Genomic DNA, 25,030 nt, shown 5'->3' with positions numbered 1-25,030 from the left:
ATACACACATTCGTGTGTGTGTGTGTGTCTATGTCTGCCTCGGTTGTGCTACTGCTACTGCTGCTGTATCGATTTGCGCTCTGCACCGCGCCGCTGCTCGGTAAAAAGCCCCGGCGGCACGAGAGAGAGAGAGAGAGAGAGACTCTAAGTGGCTCGAGTCGTTATAAGGATCGCTAGGCGCTGCAGTGCTATATATACCTACGCGCAGTAGTATGCGGGGGTGGGCGGGAAGGAGCCGCGGATAAGTTTATGCGCTTTATGTATTATCTCGCGAGCGTGTTACGAGAAAGAGAAAAAGAGAGAGAGTGAGAGAGAGAGAGAGAGAGAGGAAAAGGAAAATATTGAATCTAATTAAATTGTTCATTCGTTCGAGCTCATAAATCTTGCCGTTAATAGTTACAACGAATATATAAAGACGCCCCCGACGTTAAAGCACTCGAGATCCTAATTTCTCCTCGTCTCTCTCTCTCGCAAAAAGTGTAAAGGCATGCCTTATTGATATATCTATATCTATACATCTCCGTAGTATTATATAAGTATATATACGAGTGCTTGTAAAATAAACTACTTGTTGGGATATATAACTCGCTGCGAGCGCGTTGCCCCCTCGCACCCCTCGAGGGTGTATATAAGAGCGTTGCACTCGAAAAATAGAATGACGATTAAGTTCTGATCACAGAGTTTTACGCTTTTTGTGCCGAGCGAGAGAATCGATATTCATTTTTTTCTTTTTTTTTTTACGAATCTCTCTCGGCGCCCGGGAGACAATTTATGAGAATCGGCGCAATTTGCAGCTGCTCGAGAGAGTATAAGAAGTGAGAGAAAAAAGAAGGAGGAATTGATAAGGGCGGCTTTGTTACCCCCCCGCGTCTTTCTGTATATAAGGATCGCGCGCAAAAAAAGAAAGCTCTCTCTCTCTCTCTCTCTCTCTCTCTCGAACGCGAATTTGGTTGAAGTTCGTTTCGTCGCGTCTCTTTTTATGCGTCCCGAGCTGAATTCCCTTTCTCTTTCTGTTTTGGCTCTCTTTTTTTTCATACAGCTGCAGTCTCTTTACTACTGCTTCTTCTTCATATTTCTTTTTTAATTCAAGGACGTACTCTCCCGCGTCTATAGGCCAAATTTTCTACGAGTAAGCCGAGTGCGTTTAACGAGGTATCGGCTCATTAATTTTGTACCCGTGTACTCGTTCCTTTTTTCCACCGATCGTTCCGCCTTGAGTAGCTGCGGAATAAATGCATGCAAATATCAATTTGTCCATGTACCCTATGCAATTCTTTTTGATCGTGTATAGTGTGTACAGTGTACACGTGAATCAATCCACCGTTCAAATTAAAACACGTGCTCTATTCTTATTTTCCTCTTTTTTTTTGTTTTTAATTTAAACACGTGTTTCGATTGTCACGAACTCGACGTCGTCGGTGTATACAACGCATAGATAAACGAGGTTTTACTCGATTGGTTCGCATAATTACAGCCCAGTCGCTAAGCAGCGCGAGTTAGGACAAGATCAAAACAAAAACGGAGGGGTAGCGGAGAAAGAAACACGCGCGGCGGATCGGTATGTGTGTGTCTGCATGTGCCTTCGCCTATACTCCTCCCTCTCCCCCCAGCCACTCGTGCGCTGATTAAAGGTGGAGGAGTATTAAATTGTGTACGTGTTCTATGTGTGTACGCGAACGCGCGCCGCGTTGATTGTGTTTATTCGAGCCCACTGTTCTGCAGCGGCGGCGTTAAAATTCAACCTCTCGGCGCTTTTCTATCTCTCCCACCCCTTTTTCTCCTACTTTTTAAATGTTTATTCAGTGTTGTTACAAAATGCTTTTGTGTGAGTATATATAGAGCATTTTCCGCAACGAAAACTTCAAGTTTCCTACAAAGTTGCACGCGCGCACCCCCGTAAATTCGAGTTGTCTTTTTTGTTTTTTTTTTTTTTTATTTCAATTGTCGGCACATGCACACGCGCGCGTGCGATGGTGCAATTCGCGCACGTTTGCTCGCGAAGTTAGCCCGACGAGCGTGTTCCTTTCCTTTCCTCTCCTTTTTTTTTCAACAATTTTCCTTTTGGCAGCAGCTACAACTTTTCTCTAACAAGCTGCGTGCCAGTTGATGTAATTAAATTCGTCGGAACATTTTACTAAATAATAATAATCGTCGCGGTTGTTCTTTCTCCCCAAAAATTCAAACGCGCAGTTTGACCAGTTGAATTCGGATATTCAAAGAGAACTCGCTAATCCATTTCGTATAACTACGTTATTTCTTTTGATTCCGTAACAAACCATGGAAAATGAAATTTACTTTACGATTTTCAACGAAATAAGTTACTCTTTGTTAATGCAAAAAGCAGACATACTCAAAACGTCCATTTGTTTAATCGAAAAAATAGTTGATGGACGTTAAAAAGAAGTTTTGCCCCGACTTTATAGAAATAGACGTTTCCCAACTTATGCGCGTGTGTAGGTATACTTTTTTTTCGCTCCACGAAGTACTTGTTAAAAACGAGAGGGGAAAAAAATTCGCTTAAAAAATATTTATCTTTACACTGACTTTGGCATCTCTCTCGCATCTTTACGATGGGGTCGCTATATACACTATTTTATGAAAAAAAATAGGAAGTTGCCTCGTAGCTTTGATAATAATTTTCGTGATATACAAGCATTAAAAAAGTGATATTAAAACTCGAGTATATGTACCATGTTTTCTCCTCCCTCGTCTCCCATCTCGTTCAAAGATTGCGTTTGTTTCCAAGTTTTTCTAAGCGCAAGCAAGCAAGCAAGCACACCCACACCCACCTGTAAACGACATATCCAGCGTCGTTGGTCAGCTCGCAGATCCACGGGCAGGGCTTGACGATGACGTCGTCGGTGACGATGGTCGTCACACTGGCCACCGCTGCGGCGGTCGTGTAATTCCACGAGATCGTCTCGTTGAAGAGCAGCTCATCGTCGCTGCTCTCGAAAAACGACGACGACGTGACGTTCGCCGAAAAGTCCTCGTCGTCCTGTTTGGAACAGAGCAGAAAAAAGAGAAAAAGACCGATAAATCGAATCGAATTCAATATTTAATTCGCTCGGCTGGCGTATAATCGTGCGAATTCGATTGGCGATATTGATGGAAAAAAAAAATTAACCAGCTCGCGCGCGTTATATACAACGTACGAAACATGATCGATTTAAGCCGGGGATTAATTACAACTCAAGCTCGCTGTCTCTCTCGCATATACTGCTCCAGCGAGCTAGAGCTCTGTCTATTTCCGAACGCCACTACTGAAGTATTAATATTAACATAATGCAGTTTCATCCTGCCACGTAGCAGCAGCTTTCGCGAACTTGGGCATTGTTATTATCATCATCATCATCATCATCGGTGGAGTACATGGTTCGGCGCGTGTATGTACGTATTATACGCGTACGCGCGTCCGTCCGGGGGGTGTGTTCAGCGCGGCGAAGCTCATTGAATAATTTCGCACTCAACGGGGGCTATTATTAAAGCCAAAAGCCTTTTAATTGTTTTTAGATCGCGCGCAGACAGGCGTAGCACGTGTTGAAATAGCTATTATATAGATGCGTTATATCTATATTATATATGTACTCTGTCTGTAGTAGTAGTAGTAGTAGTAGTAGTAGTAGTAGTAGTAGTAGTAGTGGTGGTAGTAGTACGTGTTAAGCCTCGCGCCTAGGCAAAGATCAGCGGAGTTGATGATGCGTGTACGCCGAGAGCCGAATGGATTAACGGCAGCAGCGCGCGGCGGTGGTGTACGGTCAGAGCACTTTGACACTCCATAGTGTACCTACCCTCGAACTACTCTACTACCCCCCTCTGACAGACTATATATCTACACGTGTGTACGTTATATGTATATGTGCTATATACTACGTACCTTTTGATCCTTCCAACCGACCAGTGGCGGGAAGCAGATGATGAAGCTGAGCACCCACACGACAGCGACTAACAGTCTCGCGCGCTTCGGAGACATGATCTTCATTAATGCGTGCGTGTGTGGCAGCAGGTACGTCGTTGTTGGTGGTAGGCATCGACGAATTTTGAACAAAAAGTAACGATGATTATATTGACGCGAGAGATTCGCCATTGCGATGGTTTTTTTTTATAATGTATCATTTTTGCGTTGTTAAAAAATTCAGATAACACTCGTTTCGATTGATTTTTGTGATTGTTTTGTGGCACCGCAATATTACACGGATTTTTGCTTAGTTAGAATAGTAAAGCATAGTAAAATAAGTAAATTTTTACTTTGAGCCAATAATTTTGAAGAAATTTAGAGTTTAGTGTTTAGTTCGAATAAAATTATTAAATTATTTTCATTTTGGTTGTTTCGGGGAAAACTTATTAGTATTATCGATCACGTCTCTTATAGCAAAAATAATCAGTCTTTTACCAAATTTATCAAAAATCCAGTATCTAACTAAAAGTTCTCCTCGTTCACAGCTCCTAACAAGATATGAAAAAACCGTGGGCTGGCAGTTATATCAAAAGCTGCAGAAACCAAGAAGCTAAAAAATAAGCAAAGGGTACTAATTATTAGGACAGGAAATTTTGCTTAGTTAAATAATAAAGCACCACCGCCACAGTGAACAAAACTGTAATGGTATTTAAACGTCCGAGGTTCGGGTACAACACAAAAATAAATGGGCATAATTTTTATTCAAAGATATTTATTTTAGAGAACATGGGCATAAGTATCTATGCATATTTACAGTTGTCAATTATTATTCCTTCTCACACTTGTCGCATGCGTAATCCTTGAAACCTTCGTGTACCGTCGTTTGGTGAATAAGCAAACCCGATTTGTTTCCAAATTTCTTCTCACACTTGTCACACACGAAATCTTTTTGACCGTCATGCACTACCTTTTGGTGTCTGAGCAAATGCGTTTTTCGTCCAAATTTCTTCTCGCACTTGTCGCATGCGTAGTCTTTGCGACCATCGTGTACCGTCCTTTGGTGGGTAAGCAAATGCTGTTTGTGTCCAAATTTCTTCTCGCACTTGTCGCATACGTAATCCTTGAAACCTTCGTGTACTGTCCTTTGGTGCATAAGCAAACCCGATTTGTTTCCAAATTTCTTCTCACACTTGTCACACACGAAATCTTTTTGACCATCATGCACTACCTTTTGGTGTCTGAGCAAATTCGGTTTTCGTCCAAATTTCTTCTCGCACTTGTCACAGGCGTAGTCTTTGCGACCATCGTGTACCGTCCTTTGGTGAATGAGCAAACCCGATTTGTTTCCAAATTTCTTCTCACACTTGTCACATACGAAGTCTTTTTGACCGTCGTGTACTAAATTTTGGTGCTTGATCAAGTTCACCTTTTGTCCAAATTTCTTCTCGCAATTATGGCATGCGTAATTTTTGCGACTTTCGTGTACTGTCTTTAAGTGGGTTAACAAATTCGATTTTTGTCCAAACTTTTTCTCGCACTTGTCACATGCGTAATCTTTGCTACCTTCGTGTACTGCCTTTTGGTGTCTTCTTAAATCTCTTTTATCCCCAAATTCCTTATCACATTTGTCGCATGGGTGATCTTTCCGACCTTCGTGAACTGTTCTTTGATGTTTCGACAAATCTGACTTACGTCCAAATTTATTTCCGCAATTGTCACATGCATAGTCTTTTCGGCCTTCGTGTACTGTCTTTAGGTGAATTAGCAAACTTAATTTTCTTACAAACTTCTCCTCACACTTGTTGCATGCAAAATCTTTCCGACCTTCGTGAACTGTTCTTTGATGTTTCGACAAATCTGACTTACGTCCAAATTTATTCCTGCAATTGTCACATGCAAAATCTTTTCGACCTTCGTGTACTATCTTTTGGTGATCGATCAAATGGTTTTTTCCTCCAAATTTTTTTTCACATTTGTCACATGGAAAATCTCTACGACCTTCGTGAACTATTTTTTGATGTTTGATCAAATTACCTTTTTCGATATACTTCTTCTCACATTTATTGCATGGGTAATCTTTTTGTTCATTATGAATTGTGTTTTGGTGTCTTATCAGATTACTTTGTTTTCCAAATTTCTTCTCGCAAATATCGCATGCGTAATCTTTGAGGCCTTCGTGAGCTGTCTTTTGGTGTAAAAGCAAAACCGCTTTATATCCAAATTTCTTCTCGCACTTCTCACATGAATAATCCTTTCGACCTTCATGGACTACTTTTTTATGTATAAGCAAATTAGACTTTTGTCCGAATTTCTTGTTGCACTTGTCGCATATGTTATCTGTGTGACCTTTATTGATTGTCGTCATGTGCATGAGCAAATGCGATTTTTTTCTAAATTTCTCTTCGCGCTTGTCACGTGGGGAATTTTCGCGACCGTCGTGAACCGTTTTTATGTGTAAGAGCAAACTATTTTTGTTTCCGAATCTCTTGGCACACTTTTCACATAAGTAATCTTTGAAAATTTCGTGGAAAATTTTTCTGTGTTTCAGTAAAGTCGATTTATTTTCAAATTTCCTCTCGCACTTGTTGCATTTAAAATCCTCACGATCTTTGTGGACTAATTTTTGGTGCGACATTAAACTCGATTTTTTCACAAATTTCTTCTCACATCTGTCGCATGGAAAATCTTCGCGGCCTTTATGTGCTGATATTTGATGTCTACTCAAATGACTTCGAAACTCAAATTTCTTTTGGCACTTGTCGCATGCGAAATCTTTTTCTTCATTATGATTAGTGATTTGGTGTGATATCAAGCTTGATTCTAATCTAAATGCCTTCTGACGAATATCATAAATGTATTGTTTTTCATTTGAAACAATAATGTCCTGTCCAATTAAATTATTTTCTGAGACATCTCTCTCGGATATCTCCTCAATTTTATCCATTTTGGTGCCTATAATGAAAGATGGATCTTTCTATTTATTGCCACAGAAATTGAATGAGTAAAATGTATCTATTAATATTATAGTTTATTGGCAAACACAAACTTCAAACTAATTTGTTTTTACTATTAACATGAACATGAATAACATGATCAGTGTATCAGGGGACTATATGTTGAAATTGTTTATGATTATATTGTTTACAATTAAGATATTGATTTATCTGTGTGTAAATTATCCTTACAATATTTGAAATAATTTTAAATTTTAATTTTGCGAAAATTCATTCGAAGAATTTTTCAGACTTCTAAAACTAAGCACTTCCCGAAAAACTTCTTACGAGAACGTGAAGTTTTAAAAGAAATCCAGTATTCAACTAAACGATCGACTCATTCACAATTTCAAAAAAAACGTATCAAAACTCTCGACTCATCGTTGCATAAATAAACGCAGGTCCCAAGTGGACAAAAAATGAACGGAGAATAGTAATTAGTAGTATATGCGAAATTTGGTTCAAAAATAAAACACCACCACGACAGCGATAAAAGGTTTAATGACAGTCGAATGCCCAATTTTTATAAGTAAAACACAATTATTTCAGCATAAATTTTATTCTATTTTTATATAACATATGTTGAAGTATGGATACATATTGACAATCGTCAATCATCATATCTTCTCGCATTAGTCACGAGCAAAGTCTTTGTGCCCTTTATGGACTGTTTTCTGGTGTTTGAGTAAATGCACTTTTTGTCCAAATTTCTTCTCACACCTGTCACATGCAAAATCTTTGCGTTTTTCGTGGATAGTATTTTTATGTCTTTTTAAATTTCTTGAATTCCCAAATTTCTTCTTGCACTTATCACATTCAAAATCTTTCCGACCTTCGTGGATTGTATTTTGATGTTTATTCAAATTGCTTCTATCTCCAAATTTCTTCTCACACTTGTCGCATGGGTAGTCTTTCCGACCTTCATGGACAGTTCTTTGGTGAATAAGCAAAAACTGTTTATGCTTAAACTTCTTTTGGCATTTGTCGCATGCGTAATCTTTTCGACCCTCGTGGACTGTTCTTTTGTGCAAGCGTAAATACCATTTATGTACAAATTTCTTCCCACAATTGTCACATGAGTAATCTTTGAAAACATTGTGTACTATCTTAAGGTGGAAAAGCAAAAGCGATTTTTTTTTAAATATCTCCCCGCACTTGTCACATAGATAATCTTTGGGACCTTCGTGGGCTCTCTTTATATGTATGAGCAAATTTCGTTTATTTCCAAATTTTTTCGCGCACATTTCACATAAATAATCTTTGAAAACTTCGTGGAATATTTTATTGTGATTTATTAAATTTGATTCATTTTCAAATTTCTTTTCGCACTTGTTGCAGGTGAAATCCTTGCGATTCTTATGTACTAATTTTTGGTGCGTAAACAAATTCGATTTTTTCACAAATTTCTTCTCGCATACGTCGCATGCAAAATCTTTGCGTCTTTTGTGTTCTGATATTTGGTGCCTACTCAAATGACTTCGAAACTCAAATTTCTTTTGGCACTTGTCGCATGCGAAATCTTTTTCTTCATTATGATTAGTGTCTTGGTGTGATATCATGCTTGGTTCTAGAGTAAAAGTTTCTTGAAGAATTGTCGTAACAACTATCTCGGATTCTTCTTTACTTCTATCCATTTTAGTGACTTAATTAAACGATGGACCTTTATATTTAGTACCACGAAAATTGAATGTGTAAAATTGATCTGTTAAGTATTATGTTTGTTTCATCGGGAGGCTCAATATTCAAACTAATTTGGTTTTACAGTAAACCGGATCAGTAAGACAAGAAAAATTTACAATAAACAAACCGATTCAACAGTTTATACATTATCCTGACAATATTTAAAATAATTTTAAATTTCAACTTCTTCATTATTACGAGGAATTTCTGAGTCTCCTTCAACTATATACTTCCAAAAAACGTCCTACAAATAATAGATCTTTATAATCAAAAATTCTAATATTCATTCCAAAATTTGCCGCCTTCGCGTTATGACGTGGTAGGCGTGGTCCATAACCAGCCATATTGCATATATACTTGATAGGGTAATTAAAAGCTCTCTGGTTTTGTACTATCCAAGCGGGTAGTAACTAAAGTTTTCATAGTGCATTTGCGGGAATTATCAACTTATTATCAGTATTTGTACGCAGGCGATATCTTTGGTCAATTTTAATGTTCAGAGTACTTGAAAAGCTTTAAATTATTCATCCATTAGCTTTTAGCTTGATCTCTAAGATCAATGAAACTAAAATCAACTCAATTGAAAAAACACTGGGCTATATACGCAAACGATACTGATCTCATTGGTATAACTCAGCTAGAAAAAATTTTCTTGTATAAAAACTAAAAAGTTTTTTATATTGATGAATTATTGCCTTGAGTTTTTGAAAAATCTATTTTTTTTTATATTTTCTCAAGGCTCGTGGATCATTCGGTCGTATTCATTGTCTATTTCATTTGATTAATATCTAAATATTATAATAAAAAGTTAATGATACATCAAATTATGACGCAAGCTACTAAAAAAATATCACAGTCCCACAGAAAAGTAAGAGACTCGATAGGCCAGGCCTATAGCCACTAGTATATTTTTAGAGTTAGCGATCCCAAAAACTTATAAAAAAAATTTTAGTATTTCAAAATTATACATTATAGTAGAAACATTGTTTCGAACATCTTTGATTAACTGCTTGCTTTCATGTTTTGTGTTGTGCGATACGTATGTTTATTTATATAGCTAAGCGTTTGGGCTAACTTGTCTTCAGGCAAGTCAAGTCGTTAGGTTTCGTAAACATGTCATGAAGCCGCTGAGTAATCACAGAAAGATCGTATCGACTAAATAGTAAGTGATTCTCGAAAAAAAAAAGTAAAACGATAGTCATGTCGCCCAACGAAAGATTAGACAGATTGAAGTACTATCGAGAAAATACCAATTGGGAGATCAAAACAGATCGACTCAAACTTCTCCGACGGCTTGACTGTTTAATCAGTAATTGGAAGGGCCAACTTCTGAATTTCCAAGATAATTTTCGAAACGAAAGAAATGAGTGTCTAAATCTCAAAGACATTTTTCGGGTAGAAGAAATTGAGTGTCTTCTGTCTGATTCCGTGGAATTGATTGATAAAGATAAAGAAGATGACAACAAAATAGCAGTACAATTCATCAAATTTGTCGCGAACAGCGGCTACAAAAACGAGCCCGACGTCGACACAAATGGCAGGCCAAAATCGAATGTCACCACACCAGTGCATCTTGCGAACGAATGCAAGTGTCCCGCGAATAAAGTTAGAGTGCTCCATGAGCTGTTTACGATATACCAAAGGTTCGACGTAAACTACATCAGCCAACGCGGCCTCGCTCACTTTCATGTGGCTTGCATGTCCAGCATTGGCTCGGTCGTCGAGAAATTTCTCAAGCTCGGCCGGGATCCCAATTGTCTCGTCCCGGGCACAGGAGATTCGCTGCTACACGAGGCTCTCAAAAACGAACGAGCGATAGTAGCCGAGCTGCTGCTGAATCACGGCGCCGATCCGAACTTGGCGAACGATGAAGGATCGACGGCTCTGCACATCATTTGTAAGAGGGCCCGGTGCAGCTTCGTGGAGGCTTTCTTCGAGATCTGTGACAAAAAAAATCAGCCGATACAGGTAGACGCCCGCGACGAGTTGGGTCGAACACCGCTTCAGTGGGCCGTAGCCAATCTTTCGCCGTATATCGTGATTATCCTCTTACTTCGTGGCGCTGATCTGTCCAGTTTCGTTTTTCCCACCGCGGATCGTTTCAACGAGAGATTACGACCGAATCGTCACGAACCCGTGCATAATTTTAAATTGAGACTAGCGGCTGGCGCTCTGATCATTGTCAATTTTCTCGTGTCCAGTGGATACGAATTGAATCGAACCAACGCACTGAGGATCATGAAATTTTTCTCCGAGTACGAATTGTTCGAGATGTCGGCGGATACAGGAGAATCTTGGTATGACCAAGAGGAGTTCGCCGGCATAGCGAAAGAGATGATGATAAAAGATGGCGATTCGAGCTTGTCGCTCTACGACCTGATTCGGTTGCGACCCAAACAAGCGGCTAAACTATTCACATATTATGACTATTATGAACTTTCGATAATGGACTGGAGATTTCCCGAAAGTTATCGAGATACATGTGCTGTGCATCTATGCGAGAAACTATCGAGAGGATTCTTCTGTTATTGGGCAGAAAATCCTTTCTTGGAACTCACGTACTATCGGTTGCCGAATCTCTGCAGTGGCATGATAACCGAGGAGCTAGCGAACAAAGATTTATATAATATTTGCTTAGCGGCCACAAAACATAGCTCGTAATTCGTTTTTGTAACCCTTACTTTGGATAAGGACAAATTGTATATAAATATTAATTGTATGAATGTTATTTGTAAGAAGCTGCAGCAAGGCAAAAGCGCACCCGTATACGTACGGATGAATGTAAAAAATCATATATGTATTGATAAACTTGAGCTTGATTGATACAATAATTACTATAGAAACAATAATAGTAATAACACTGTAACAAATCTTCGAAATATGTTTGCTAACAATAAATTTTACAATCGACGTTTAAATATAAAAAAAGACTACATATAATATTTCTCCATTTTTTTTGTAATTTGTAGATTTTATCCAGTTCATTAAAAGAGCTTGCTCCTAAAAATTCGATGGCTAATTTTTTTGACGTATTAAATGTTAAATATTATTGAAACTAAAACAATTTAAAAATCTAGTCAAAATTAATACAAGCAGTAAAAAAAATAAAAAATTTAGTAGGAAAAATTTAAGAAATAAAAATCTTGATAACTTTTTACATAATCGTAAAATTCTAAAATTAATTTTGCACAATTATCGCATACTCGATAAAAAAGAAACAACACATAGCTGAAAAAAATTTCTTTCCTAATACAAATAATTCAAAAACTTTTTAAATAATTCATAAATCCTCAGCGACCCCATACATAACTTGATAGATTTGGCCCATGGGATCTCTCACTTATTTTTCAGACTGTGTAATTCAAAGGTTTTTACGCACCCTAAACATTGAAGTCTTCTAACGAACATTAATAATAAGCGAGCAATCCTACTATTACGCTGTGGAAAATTAGAATAATTAACTGAAGATTAATAATGTGATAAAGGTATTTTTATCTTCGTCGAAAAATACTAACCAAAAAACATCATGACACATACTAACTAAAAGTGTAAAGTTTTTTTTTACATTTATTGACCATATAATGCTTCTCGTTTTCAAGTTAAACGACCATTTTTGGGATGTGAATTTTCGCAAATTAACATTTAAATGCAATTTCAATAATTATTTTCAAGCATCTGGATTTGAATTCTGAAACGTCAACTAAACTGGATTTTTAATAGAAAGTAAATGATAATATCTTTCATCATTAACTACTTTAAAATTCAATAATGGTGCAAAGAAATATTCAATTATTTTCATCTTGACACTTGCAGTATAGTAGTAGTCGGTAGTAGATGCCACTTGCAGGTTTCCGGATAAAGATACTCGCCATCTAGTGGCGGAGACTCAAATTAGTATCTTTAGGTCATTGAAAATGCGCTTAATATTTGTAATAGTTATTTATGCAACAAGTGCCCAAAAGGCGTTTTTGGGCACGAGTGTGCGGAAAAAGACACGAGTGCCGGCCATGCCAAAAAAATCATCAAAGACAAGCCAATCTATGTTAGTGTTTATTTTATAAATTTTTAACAGCCATTTTTTGATTGTACGACTCTTATTAATGTTGAGCATTTTTACTACGTCTTTTCGCCATTGATTCAAACTTATGCACAGTGGGTTATTCGAAAAGTTTCCGCGTAGTTTTTTTTTTCGTTCATTTTACATATATATTATTAAACGCGGCGAAACGTAAGCTGTGTAATGTTACGACTCAACACACAAAACATGAACTTCGAGGGTACGTATTTCAATCCAATATATATATAGCTATATAAGCGCGCGAAAGTTGTAACATTTTTGGCTGCCTGCACACACGCGAGAGTCCATACACATTACAGCATGGTTGAAAACGCAACTTTTCACTTGCGCGAAATTCTCGTTGCGCCGCGAGAAATGGCGTTCAACACGCTAGAGAAAGATAGAGAGAGAGAGAGAGAGAGAGAGAAAGAGAAGGCATCGAAGTAAAATGGAATGCGCGCTCAAAAGTCACATTTTTGTCGTACGTACGTGCGCGGCAGCGAATATAATACTATATATTTTGCGCCCGCACACGCAACGGTCAATATAAGTGGTCGAACTTTTTTTTTTTATTTCTTCGCTTTGCTCTTTCTTTTTTGTTGTTCGCTCTCTCAACGAGCGCAAAATCGATAGATTCGCCAAAGATATAGATTTATTTCATTGTAACAACCGACATAAATGAGCGCGAATCCTGGGGGAGAAAAAAAAGTAAGTCAAAGTAAAAAAAAAAGAGAGAGAAAGAGAGAGAAAAAAAGGATAAAAGAAAAAAGGAGAAAAAAAATTTATTGCTATATTTTTATCTACGTCAATAAATTTGTTCAAGATCACGGGGCACTTGACTAACCCACACATATACAGAACGTGTAGTGCAGCGGCGCACCATTTACAGAGAATAGCTCGTCGGGCACAATCCGTTCACACACACACACACGGACACATACATGGACGACGTCGGGTGGGCTTTATCGAACGGTTCTCTCTCTCTCTCTCCTCTCTTGCGAAAGGCTAAACTTAATCTTCCGCGTGCTCGCTCGCGCACCAGCACCAGAGCACCAGCGGCCCATATAATACATATACAGAGATGCGTATACATGCGTGTCTATATGCGTGCATGTATAACCCGAGTTAGGTTTATGCCGTATAACGCGCGTATAGATACATGTATACGCGAGCCTCTCGGATCCCATTCAATACACACGAGCGAGTTCGCAAATCTGCTGCTGCTGCTGCGTTCGATGCGTGGGTGAAAATAGAGAATAAAAAAAAAATACGCGCAAACTATGCACGCACGGCGCGTGTATACCTGCTATACTACGCTCCGAAAAAGGAATTGCGGTGTGCGTGTGTGTATATACCTGCCGCGTAATATATACACACACACGTTTTACAGGGAAAGGGATCCATGTACGTATACATGTATACGAACGAATCAATCAGTTATAAAGTGCTTTGATGCTCGCGCGCCTGAATAGCTGTATGCATGGCGTGCCATTGCCATGCCGCGCTGCATGCGCAGCGCGGGCTTATACGTATCTCTCTGTATACGTGTATACATAAAAATGTGGGTGTTCGCTGCGGCGCGTCTAGGTGGGTGTTGAATGCGCACACATACGTGAAAAAAAAAGAATGCATACGGCATTTATCGTCCTCCAGTTGCAGTGTATATATATGCGTGCGAGTGTTCGAGAAACCCAGTTAATGTCATTCGGTTAAAATGAATCGGTACCAGAATCAGGCAGACAGGCAGCTGCAGAGCTTTTTTCGACCGTTGGCTCGAAACACGGATTGTATCTTTCCTTCTTTTTTTTTTTAACGAGGATTAAAGCAAACTCGTTTGTATTTTTAGTACTCGCGTTTTTTCCCCACTCCAGCCAGCGTTTAATCCTTGAAAATCAACATTTTTCTTGCTGGGTCTCTTAATGAGTAAAGAAAAACACAAAGAATCGCGCGCGAAGATGAAGCGTGTAAAAAAACATACGCGCTCGATGAATGTAGATGGTAATCGTTTACTTCGCATGACATGTCGTACGTATGAGTTATTGGTTGTGTAAAATGATAAAAGCCCGAGAAATATTTGCACGCGCGAGAGAATCTTTCCCTTTGAAACGCGCTGTGCAATTTTGTAATATATGCGTGCGCGAGTGTATTTGCCCAAGCAAATAAGCATCGTATGTGCAACGATGCGCGCGCGGAGCGACATTTTTCCGCGATGGAAAGCTCATAATTTCGACGGGATTTCAAATTAAATATGAAAAGTTTGATCCATAAGCTCTCTCTGCTTATAAAATTGAGATCTGTGATTTTTTATCGTCGTCCGTTTCAAATTAATAAACGGAAGATTAATTTTTCCCGAAAATTTTTTCCAGCGCGTCACGATCCGCCGTCGTCATCGTGTAAGTAGTAAAAAACCGATTACTCCGAAAGGATATTCTTTACCTCGTTTCGTTTCAAAAACACAAGTTATATACCGCCGAGCGTATAGAAGAAACGTGTACTACACTCGTCGTGTACCCGCGCACGCGAAGCTATTAAAAATCTTGAACGTGAGCCCTCGCGCGTGTGACAGTATACGGAATCGCATTTTTTTTTTTTTCTTTCATAAATCAAATTATGTCGAGAGCTCATGAGAGCTGCTCGGTGCGACGCCAACAAAAAAAAAAAAGAGAAAAAAGATGACAAGGAAAATTGAAAAATCAGCTAGATTTTTTTTTCGCTCTCCCTCGAACGGGGCTTGGATTTCTCCATGGGGAGTATACGAGGAGGCAGCATCAGCAGCACGCGCGAGTGTACGTTTCAGCGCCGCCGAATTTCATGTGACGCGAGCTCGACGCACGTATGCAGCAGCAGCAGCAGCAGCGGCGGAACATAACGTATACCCGAGAGCTGTCATTTATGACACCCCCGTGAGCGTGTCCCATTCCTCGCGCGCGCGCGCGCCCTGTAGCATACGATATATATACATCTAATTTATTTTTGAATTCATTTCTTTGAAAAATCGTGCGCAATCATTTTTCTCCTTCCTCTTCTTCTTTTTTTCTTCTTTTTGTAGTACTTTTGAGAAAAGTAATTTTATCCCTTGGAATCCGAGCCCGCCGCGAGCCCTTTGACCTATTTTCAAGCATGATGTACCTTTCTATCTTTCTCTCTGTGGTAGCGCGGTATAAGCTCGGCTGTTTAAGACGGTCGATCATATTATAAATTCTCTCTCGCGAGCTTATCATCTCGTATCTAATAACGTTTAAAAAGGGATGATCGAACCTATACGCGGACGACAAAAAAAAAAGAAAGAAATTATACACTCGAACGCAAGCCGTATAAAATCCCTCAGGTAGGGTATAGTAGTACAATACAAATGGACTGCGCGGATCGTTTGGTATAGGCGCGACAGACACACATACGATGTACGTACGTAAGCGATAGATAATTCGTTCGTGGCCCTATCTCACCCTACAACAACAACTACTACTACTACTACTACTACTGCATACATGCATACATATCATCCACATACAGATACAGATACGAGCCGAATACGAGCATTACGAGACACATCAGTATCGACGATGATACCGCTTGTTTGCGCATGTGCTCTCGCTCTCGCGAGTACTGTGGCACTGTGCATGTTCCGCAAATATATATCCTGGCGAATGCAGCCGCAGCAGCGGCACAAGAGGGAGAGAGAGTAGTGTAGTAATACCCTACCAACCTGAACTACCTCTACCTATACCGTAGCCTGGCTTCCGCGCGCGCGCAAGCACATACAAAAGCACTCGATAAGAGCCGCGGCGCACGATAATAGATTTCTTCCACGCTCGTTTTACATTATTATATATTATATATCAAGTAGGGGTAGACTAGGCTGGGAATGTGCATAATATAATAATGAGTATAATACGTGTGGTATGATAGTTTTCGAGAGTACGCGGCATTATTATATACGTATATAATATCGTTGAAAAGGAGCCGATTATTAGCGTAAACGCATTTCTCTTCCTCTCTCTCCAAACGATCGTCTTATAATACGCCTGCACGCGGCGGTGCATTGTCGTATTATTATACAGCTATAGTCCGTGCGGCAATCTCCAGGCATACACACACACACGCGCGTATATATAAAGGGCTCGTCGACTTTTGTGTACGTCGTATTCAACGCACGCAGGGAAGAGAGAGAGAGAGAGAGAACTTCGGGAAGCTCCAATCGCACGCGTATATATAGTAAGGCTGCGCTTTCCCCAGCGGTGCGGGTGCAGTGGTATATATATAGCTATACGTACTTGCACGCACGCACACACTGAGAAAACTTAGCTACACCACCTCGAATCGCTCCCGGACGGGGGTTTGTATCTCTCTCTCTCTCTCTCTCTCTCTACGCGTATTACATATCTATAGATCGTACATATAGTTCCTCGTCGTTTATACGAGAACGAGCGAACAGAGTCTTCTTCTTCTTCCTCCTCCTCCCTCCCTCAACCAGCTCCTTCGGCAGAAGCGCACCTACCAGCGTACACACACACCCAGCGAACGACGTTAAACTCGTATTACACCAAAGGCTTTTAAACGCCGTTGTCCGTGTGTGTTTATAGTTATACGCGGGGGCAATTCGCGGAGATTAAGCCAATTTATAAGCAAAACGCTGGGGCCATTAACGCTCGCAGTGATTAGCTATATAGCGCGCGCAAGCAAGCAAGCACGAGCGAGCACAAGCGGCCGTCTCTCGATTTATTATATCTCCTTTTACGCGTGTATGTGTGCGCATCTGGTGTGTTTACGCACTCGAAACGCTGCTGGCAGCTATACGGGGCAAGTTTATATCAATAGCGATGATCGCGACTTTACTATTATGTCGTAGGTAGGAGGTATGCCTGTAAACCAGCAGCAGCAGCTTTTAACAACGGGGGTGCTGCTCGGTAGAGCATCTCTGTGTGTACGTTTTTGTTGTCGACGCCGTTTTGTGAGAATTGCGGGGCCGGCGTGACAATTGAATTCGCGGAGCTTTTTTAACTCGACGAGCTTTTTTAATTTTTGTTAGCGCGCGCGGAGACAATTGAATGGGTATTGTATAAACGCGAGTCATAATTAGTATACAAAAATGTCGAGCACGTTTTATACGTGTACGAATTCGGATCTCAAACAGGAGGAGCCTCCATTCCATCTATGAACAGCAGAGCTGCAAGCACGAAAGGCCTATAATATGTTTGTGTACGTACATATACGTCGGACACGGGTCCTTGTGCCTGTTACTTCTGGTATTTGTCCTATTATAGCTCCCGCGTGAGCGAGCTCCTGCCAACAGCCACTCAACATACACACACACAAATACACACACGTCAGTCTGAGAATGTCCAAATTGGAATAGCCACCGCGCGCACATATCGTCGCGCTAATTATACGACGGCGCGGGCGAGAGTAAAGGCTAACCGAGCTTAAGTCGTTGCAATTCGCGTGGCACACACACATACAATAATACAATGGGTATATATAATGCTGTATATTTGCGCAGCAAGGCAAGGCAACGCGCGAGATAGAGAGTGCACCCGGCTGTAATTAATAACGCGCCGTATACCGAGGCTTGATATGATTTTATATATGTATCGCAAGCGCATAGTGCGCGGCCCGTTTCGAGCTGACAGATCATCGTCGCGGCAGGAGCAGCAGAAGTATAGCAGCTTGTCGTTGTTGTTTAATACTCGTATATAATATACGCCTTTATAACCGCGTGGTAGAGGACTTTTATCCCGCACTTAAAATTTGCTCTTAAATTTATTGTCACGCTGACATTCCTTCGGGTCAAAGTGAGAGAAAGAGAGAGAAATACACGTGCACACACACATATAGACACACATTTACGGCTCTTAAAATATTGCCCGAGCTTATAATCCTGGGATTTCAGAGCCGTAAAATGCCTGGTTTATGAGCTTCTGGCCGACCGACCCCCCAGATCCTCTCTCTCTCTCTCTCTCTTTACACAGAGTCGACAGCGCCGAGAGAGAAAGAGAGACGTGCACTTCGACTATAAAGACGAAGAATGAGGCTAGACATGTAGTATATGAGTGTTTCTGACTAACTTTTAAAATTGCACGTACTGATGTGTAAGTCAGGTAATTTACCATGCACAGTTCTGAAATTTTATCAGGGTCTTTAAGAAGACTTGAGAGATCTACACTTTTATTTTTGAGCGTTTTGGTGGCCCGTCCTTTTTGTATCGCACGTTTGAAAATCGATTTTACTCTTGAGTCAAAAAACGTACTGCGAATAAAATAAATTTTCGATAGCTTCTTAAAAAATGGACTATTAACCAAATGATCTGAAATTATCATGTTACCTTCCTTTATTCACATACTTTAGAAAAATTTGTGACCTGAACTTGATCCTCCTAAATTGGAAATTTCCCAGAATGTTTTCCGCGCGTACTGGATTATTTGAACTTTTAGCTTTTTTTATACATTTTCATTTTTTACAATGGACTATTGTTTTTTTTTATATCTGTATACATGTTTAAAAAGGGCTGGAAAAGACGAACAAAATGAGCCCAACCAGAACTCTGTCCCTTATTTAATAAGAATTGTACGCTGGATTGAACATTCGATAATCCTGCGTTAATCACTTAAAAATTTTTGAAAAAAATTTTTTTTTCATGAAATTTTTTTCTACTATGAATAAATTAATTAATTTATAAAAAAAATTTTTTTCATGGGAAATTTATAAACAATTTTTATAAAAAATTTTTTTTTTCATGAAAAATTTTTATAAATATATTTTTTTTCATGAAAAATTTTTTTCTTATCATGAATAAATAAATTATTCAACAAATAATTTTTTTTCACACACTTTCTTTTTTTATTTAAAAAATTTTGCTATATCATCAAGGGCAAGGCCGTAAAAAAAAAATTTTACATTTAATTCATTTATAATGACTACGCAATTCGCCTACGTAGATAATTATGTGCGGGATGATATAAGTAATGTCACATGAAAACACATGAAAGAAAAAGGGGTTTTTTCGCTTCAAAAAGTGCATAAGGAAACTTGAAAAAATCCAAAGAAATTTAAGGTCATGTTTTTCAATGCATAAAACAGAGAAAAAAATTTTCGAGTTTGATATTGGCTCGTATCGCCGTATATAAATTTTCCAAATTTTTAATTATTTTATCTGAAGGCCTGAAGCCCTCGAAAAATCTGAAGAAATTCAAGGTGCTTAGTTTTGTTGATATGTACTATTATGAATTTTTTCAGATTTTTTAATTACTTCAGGGCTTCAGAATGAATATAAATAAAGAATGGACGTTTATAGGGGTGGAGGGGGTAGGAGGGGGGGATGGGGAGTAAAATTTTGGCTTTAGGATTTTTTTACCATGTACTATAACATATCAAAAGCGCATCTAGATCGGTGTCATTCGAAAATTTGAAGAAGTTTTATTTTGACCCACATTTAAATCGGGTTTCCCAAATGGACTATGGAGGAAAATAAAGCCCAAAGTTATTTTTGGGATTCTTTGTTGATAATATTCAAGAAAAATTCATTCCGGATACTGAGCCGCTAAATTTTTCATCAAAAATTTTTTTAGGCGTTATTTTAAAAGTTAGTCAGAATCACTCATATGCAGGCAGTATGTACTCGTCAGCAGTGCATGAATGCCACGGACCAGTTGAAAAGACGATCGGTCGTGTGTGTGTGTGTGCGATGTACGTGCACGATATATTGATTTCGCGATGCTGCTGCGGGACGGGATGCGATGTCGATAAAATATGTACATACATCCACCCAAGAGAAAGAGAGAGAGCTCGTTGACCGTTCACTTATCCCTCGAAGACAGATATGTGGTTTTATGTATAGGATAGCAGCTTACCGCGGAAAGCCGTACTTGTCAATGGGTAAGTACATTATCGTGATAATCTGAAAATATCGTCGTCGAAATTTTCCAAAAATCTAGTTTCCATTTCACGAATTGTATATCGCCGAATCAGCTCGCGAGCTTTTATATCGGGAGCTTTCTGTATACAATGCAAATGACTGGCGGAGCATAAAAGAGCGAAAATCTTCTCTCTCGCGCGCGCGCGAAAAAAGGAGTAATAGAAGAAGAGGAAGAAGCGCGCGCGCAAAAAAAAGAGAGGACGGCGCGAAAATGTGTTCAATCACCCGTACTCTGATTCTCTGAAAGGATTTTACGACCTATATATATACGTACTACACAGCAGCCAGCAACCGAGAGCTGCAGGGTAGATGAACTTCGCGAGCTTCATTTGTGCGCGGGACGAGGCAGCGACGCTACGCTGTACGCTGTACGCGGCGCCGGCCAGCAGATTAATCCAAAACTCTCTTATGGGGTTCATCACCGCGGCTAAATCGAGCGTGTCGCGCGCGCGCCTGCGACGTGGGCTACATACCACCTAGCTTTTATCATTTTTTTTTTTTTTAATATCAGGCCGATTCTCGAGGGGAAATCGAATGGCCGAAATTTTTTTTATTCCGATGCCGTGAAAAGCTTGTTGATTATAACGTCATACGTGCTCGAAAATTTAATTCGATATTTTAAGACGAATCTATCTTTCGATCTCTTTCGATCAAAAGTTGGCATTTTTTCAAAAATTACTGTTAATGCTATTATGTGAAACACCTGATTCATACCCGAGAGCAAACTACTAGAAAAAAATGCTCCAGAGCTTTTTCTGACCAGAAATTATATCTTAACTATTAAAAGAAAAATAACACAAAATGGTTTAATTACTTTTCGAGCTCGTTACTGCACAAAGGAACATAAAAGTCAAAGTCGAATAAAGTTCGAGCTAGATTTTTAATATCTAAAAATTGTTTGAACCCATTCTCCTCAATTATATTTTCCGAATTTATGTATTGATGGAAAATATCGATAATTCCAAAGATCGAACAATTGACCCCTCAAAACCTGCAAATTCAATGACTAAAAGGATTCCATTTGTAAAAGGCACATTTTTCACAAAATTATGTACTACATCAGAGTCAGCGCGGTGTTGTACACACTAGTTGTTATAATTTTTTTCCTCATATAACTCACGTATGAGTAAGCAAAGTTTGCCCCTTGATGAATGCAATTTGAATTGCAACTTTGGTGTAATTTCAATGATATTCGAGTCCCACTATGCATCACAGTACATAAGTGTGTGTGATGTATAACCAGTCGACAGTAGAGGGGGAAAGTATCGCCAAGGAGCTATCCCAATCACGGGGTTTATTCGCTATAATATACCAGTAGTGAGTTCAGTCGACGGCAAAGAGCTAAATTGGCCTTCAGTAAGCAAGTGTTTACAAATAACATCAGTAGGAGAGTATAGATATCCTATCTAAAGTCGAATTACAATACAGTGTTGGCTACTCAGGGAGTTTAACCTCGAATATTTTCTCAGTGCGTATTTGTGAAAATTCAAAGTTATTTCATATAATAAAAACAAATGATGGAAAGCAAAGAAGACACGGTCAGGTATTATATTTGTTGTACATGTTACGTTACTTTTTGAAAATTAATCAATCATTAAACTTGATTGTACTTTATAGGGTGAAAGAAGAACCGACTGATATCTGCCCGGATGCAGGTGACAATTATAGTTTCGATTCGATGAACTCTTGCGAAGTCAAAAACCATGAAAATTTCACGTTTGACAAATCATCAGTGAGTTCAATGGTTTGAATTATGCTCTAATTTTTCTCTATCAGAAACTATACAACACAATTTTAATTCTAGGAAAATCACATGAATCAAAAAATGGCGTTACAGGAAAAGTTAACGACAACAATCTGCAAAACTGAATATCAAAGTTATCCACCTGTTGTGAAAGTAGAACATGAAAATCAGCGTAATGACTCGAATGAAAAAATATTTATTGATTTTGAGTGCAAAAATGTTAAACTTGAATCGAATTGCTTAAACGAAAAAGATGCAACAATTTTGACAAAAAAAGAATTCGATTACGATAATCACTGTCAAATTCAAGAGAGTTCCGGATTGACATTCGACGAATACAAGGAGATTGAAAAATCTAGAAAAACTATTCCAACCAAATTATTTGATGAGTATATAAAGCATGGAAAAACTTATAAAAAAAAAGTGAACCTGAAAATGAGACATATGAAAATGAAACACAAGAGCATTAGACATTATGAATGTGAAATTTGTCACACATCATTTGTATCCAAGAGTAATCTCAATCAACACATACGGGCAGTACATAATCAAATGCGATTCTTCGAGTGTGACATTTGTCAAAAATCATTTGGACTAAAGTTTAATCTCAAAACTCACATAAATGCAGTTCATGATCGAAACAAACCCTTCGAATGTGACATCTGTCACAAATCATTTGGCAGCAAAGGTCACCTCAATATTCACATAAAATCAGTACATGATCGAATAAAACCCTTCAATTGTGACATTTGTCAAAAATTATTTGGACATAAAAGTAACCTCAAAGTTCACATCAATATAGTACATAATCAGAACAAACCCTTCGAATGTGAGATTTGTTACAAATCATTTGGACAAAAAAGTGATCTCAAGAAACATACAAAGATAGTACATGATCGTAGCAAACCCTACGAGTGTGAAATTTGTCACAAATCGTTTGGACAAAAGGAAAACCTTAGTATACACATAAGTGCAGTACATGAACGTAAAAAACCTTTCGAATGTGAAACTTGTCACAAATCATTTGGACTCAAACATCACCTCGAATATCACATGAATGCAGTACATGATCGCAGCAAACCCTTTGAGTGTGATATTTGTCGCAAATCATTTGGACAAAAAAGTGACCTCCAACGTCACGTTAATGCAGTACATGATCCTAGCAAACCCTTCGAGTGTGACCCTTGTCAAAAACCGTAAGGATATCAGAACTATCTCATAAAGCACATAAAGGTGCTTTTATTTAGTACATAGTCAAATCAAACCCTTTTGTTTGTCACAAATCATTTGGATTCAAGGGAGACTTCAATGAACATAAATTTGATTAATGCTCGTACAAGAATCCTTTGAATGAGGGATATGTCACAAATTGTATAGCCGCAAGGATTACATAAAATCGCTCATAAATAAATTATACATTCGTATCCCATATTTCAAGAATGAAGTTGTCAAAAATCATTTATTGGAAATCAGAATAAAGACACATAATGATGGTGTATAATTTCAGCAATCCCTAGGAGTGTAATGTTTGTTCAGAGACATTTGGAGAACATCTTTTATTTGAGTATTGTTTCATTTGTTAATTTAATTGTTATTTTAATTTATTGAATGTGTTGTACATAAAATGTCCCGTACTTAAATCAAGATACGAAAAGTTGATTTTATTTTAGAAGGAAGCTTACTGCCAATGATTTTTCAAAGCTCTCTAATTTTTTTCATAAAGGGGAAAAATGTGAGTATAGAAATATCGGTACTTGGGTTCAAAATGAGTACCGTACTATCTACAATTCTCTTTTCAACGTTTTTACGTATTTTTGATTAAAAAAGTATTAATCAACACTAACGCCCTGCGCACGATTTTTTCACGTTTACATGAGTCGATTCATGCAGAGCCACGTACCTATCCGATCAGGGTCAAGCGCTGATATCGTTATCTTACTGAAAAAAAATAAACGCAATGCAATAAGTTTTCCTTTAGTCGTGGGACCTGTTTATTTAATTAAAAAGTATAGCCAGTAGGGTTTCATTCGATGTATCAATTCTAATGTAGCTCCTAGATGGCGCCTCTAATACTCGCAAGTGGTTTGACATTGTTAGATTATTACATACAAAATCATAAATCCATGTCCAATGTTATTTTGTTATTCAAGCCTCTAAATAAAGGTAATGTACGATCCCAGGAATTCCCCAAAATTCTAATCAAATTTTGGAACATTTATGACGTTAAAACAACGTTTTTTATGCCGAGGAAAGATAAATTATTTCACCATTCGATTTATTAAAAAATTGGCCATTTACGTACATCGGTAATTTCCCGTGCGACTAAATTTTCATTCTATTACAATGAAACAAAATCTGGTTACAGGACGGCCAGTGGCAAGAGATTTTGGGTACGTATATTTCGTGAACTTTTACCTCTGCTTCGGGTCTAGACGCTATACGTACGATTGTATCGCTTTTTTGTTTCAACGCGACACTACATTTCGTTATAAACGCTTCGTTACCACGACGATGACGACTTTTTGGCAAGGATTTTGTCGTCGTCTGTCGAATTCCCGCCTATTTCAGCGAGAATATGTTTCGATGCGCGCATGAGTTTTACATCTACTCGTACAATTGTATTTGAAAATTTTCTCGCGTCTGCGAGAACGCGAGCGAAAAAGGTCTGGATTTTCGACGAGGATGAATTTATCGGATGATAGATTGAAAAGTGATTTTTATACTTATTCGGAAACTTCATTAGAAA

General features: G+C 38.6%; 2 protein-coding genes across 4 annotated transcripts in view; one reads left to right on the top strand and one right to left on the bottom strand.

The window, feature by feature from the left end:
- Positions 1–25,030, bottom strand: part of LOC106651783 (octopamine receptor Oamb-like) — a 60,644-nt gene that overhangs the window by 11,423 nt on the left and 24,191 nt on the right. For all 3 annotated transcript variants that reach the window (XM_023459399.1, XM_023459402.1, XM_023459404.1), the window contains exons 4-5: positions 3,878–3,976; positions 2,790–2,998 (exon numbers count right to left, since the gene is read on the bottom strand). In XM_023459399.1, the coding sequence (XP_023315167.1) occupies positions 2,790–2,998; positions 3,878–3,976 (308 nt within the window). The remainder of the gene's footprint in view (positions 1–2,789; positions 2,999–3,877; positions 3,977–25,030) is intronic.
- Positions 21,881–23,724, top strand: LOC106651900 (zinc finger protein OZF-like). The gene is made up of 3 exons (XM_014370596.2): positions 21,881–22,083; positions 22,158–22,272; positions 22,345–23,724. The coding sequence occupies exons 1-3, from the start codon at positions 22,055–22,057 to the stop codon at positions 23,482–23,484; spliced, it is 1,284 nt and encodes a 427-aa protein (XP_014226082.1). The 5' UTR covers positions 21,881–22,054; the 3' UTR covers positions 23,485–23,724.

This window comes from Trichogramma pretiosum, unplaced genomic scaffold (genome assembly GCF_000599845.2).
Source record: "Trichogramma pretiosum strain Unisexual culture from Peru unplaced genomic scaffold, Tpre_2.0 scaffold124, whole genome shotgun sequence".
Classification (NCBI taxonomy): Eukaryota; Metazoa; Arthropoda; class Insecta; order Hymenoptera; family Trichogrammatidae; genus Trichogramma; species Trichogramma pretiosum.
The sequence above is the reverse complement of the archived record's forward strand: the minus strand, read 5'-3'. Positions and strand labels throughout refer to the sequence as shown.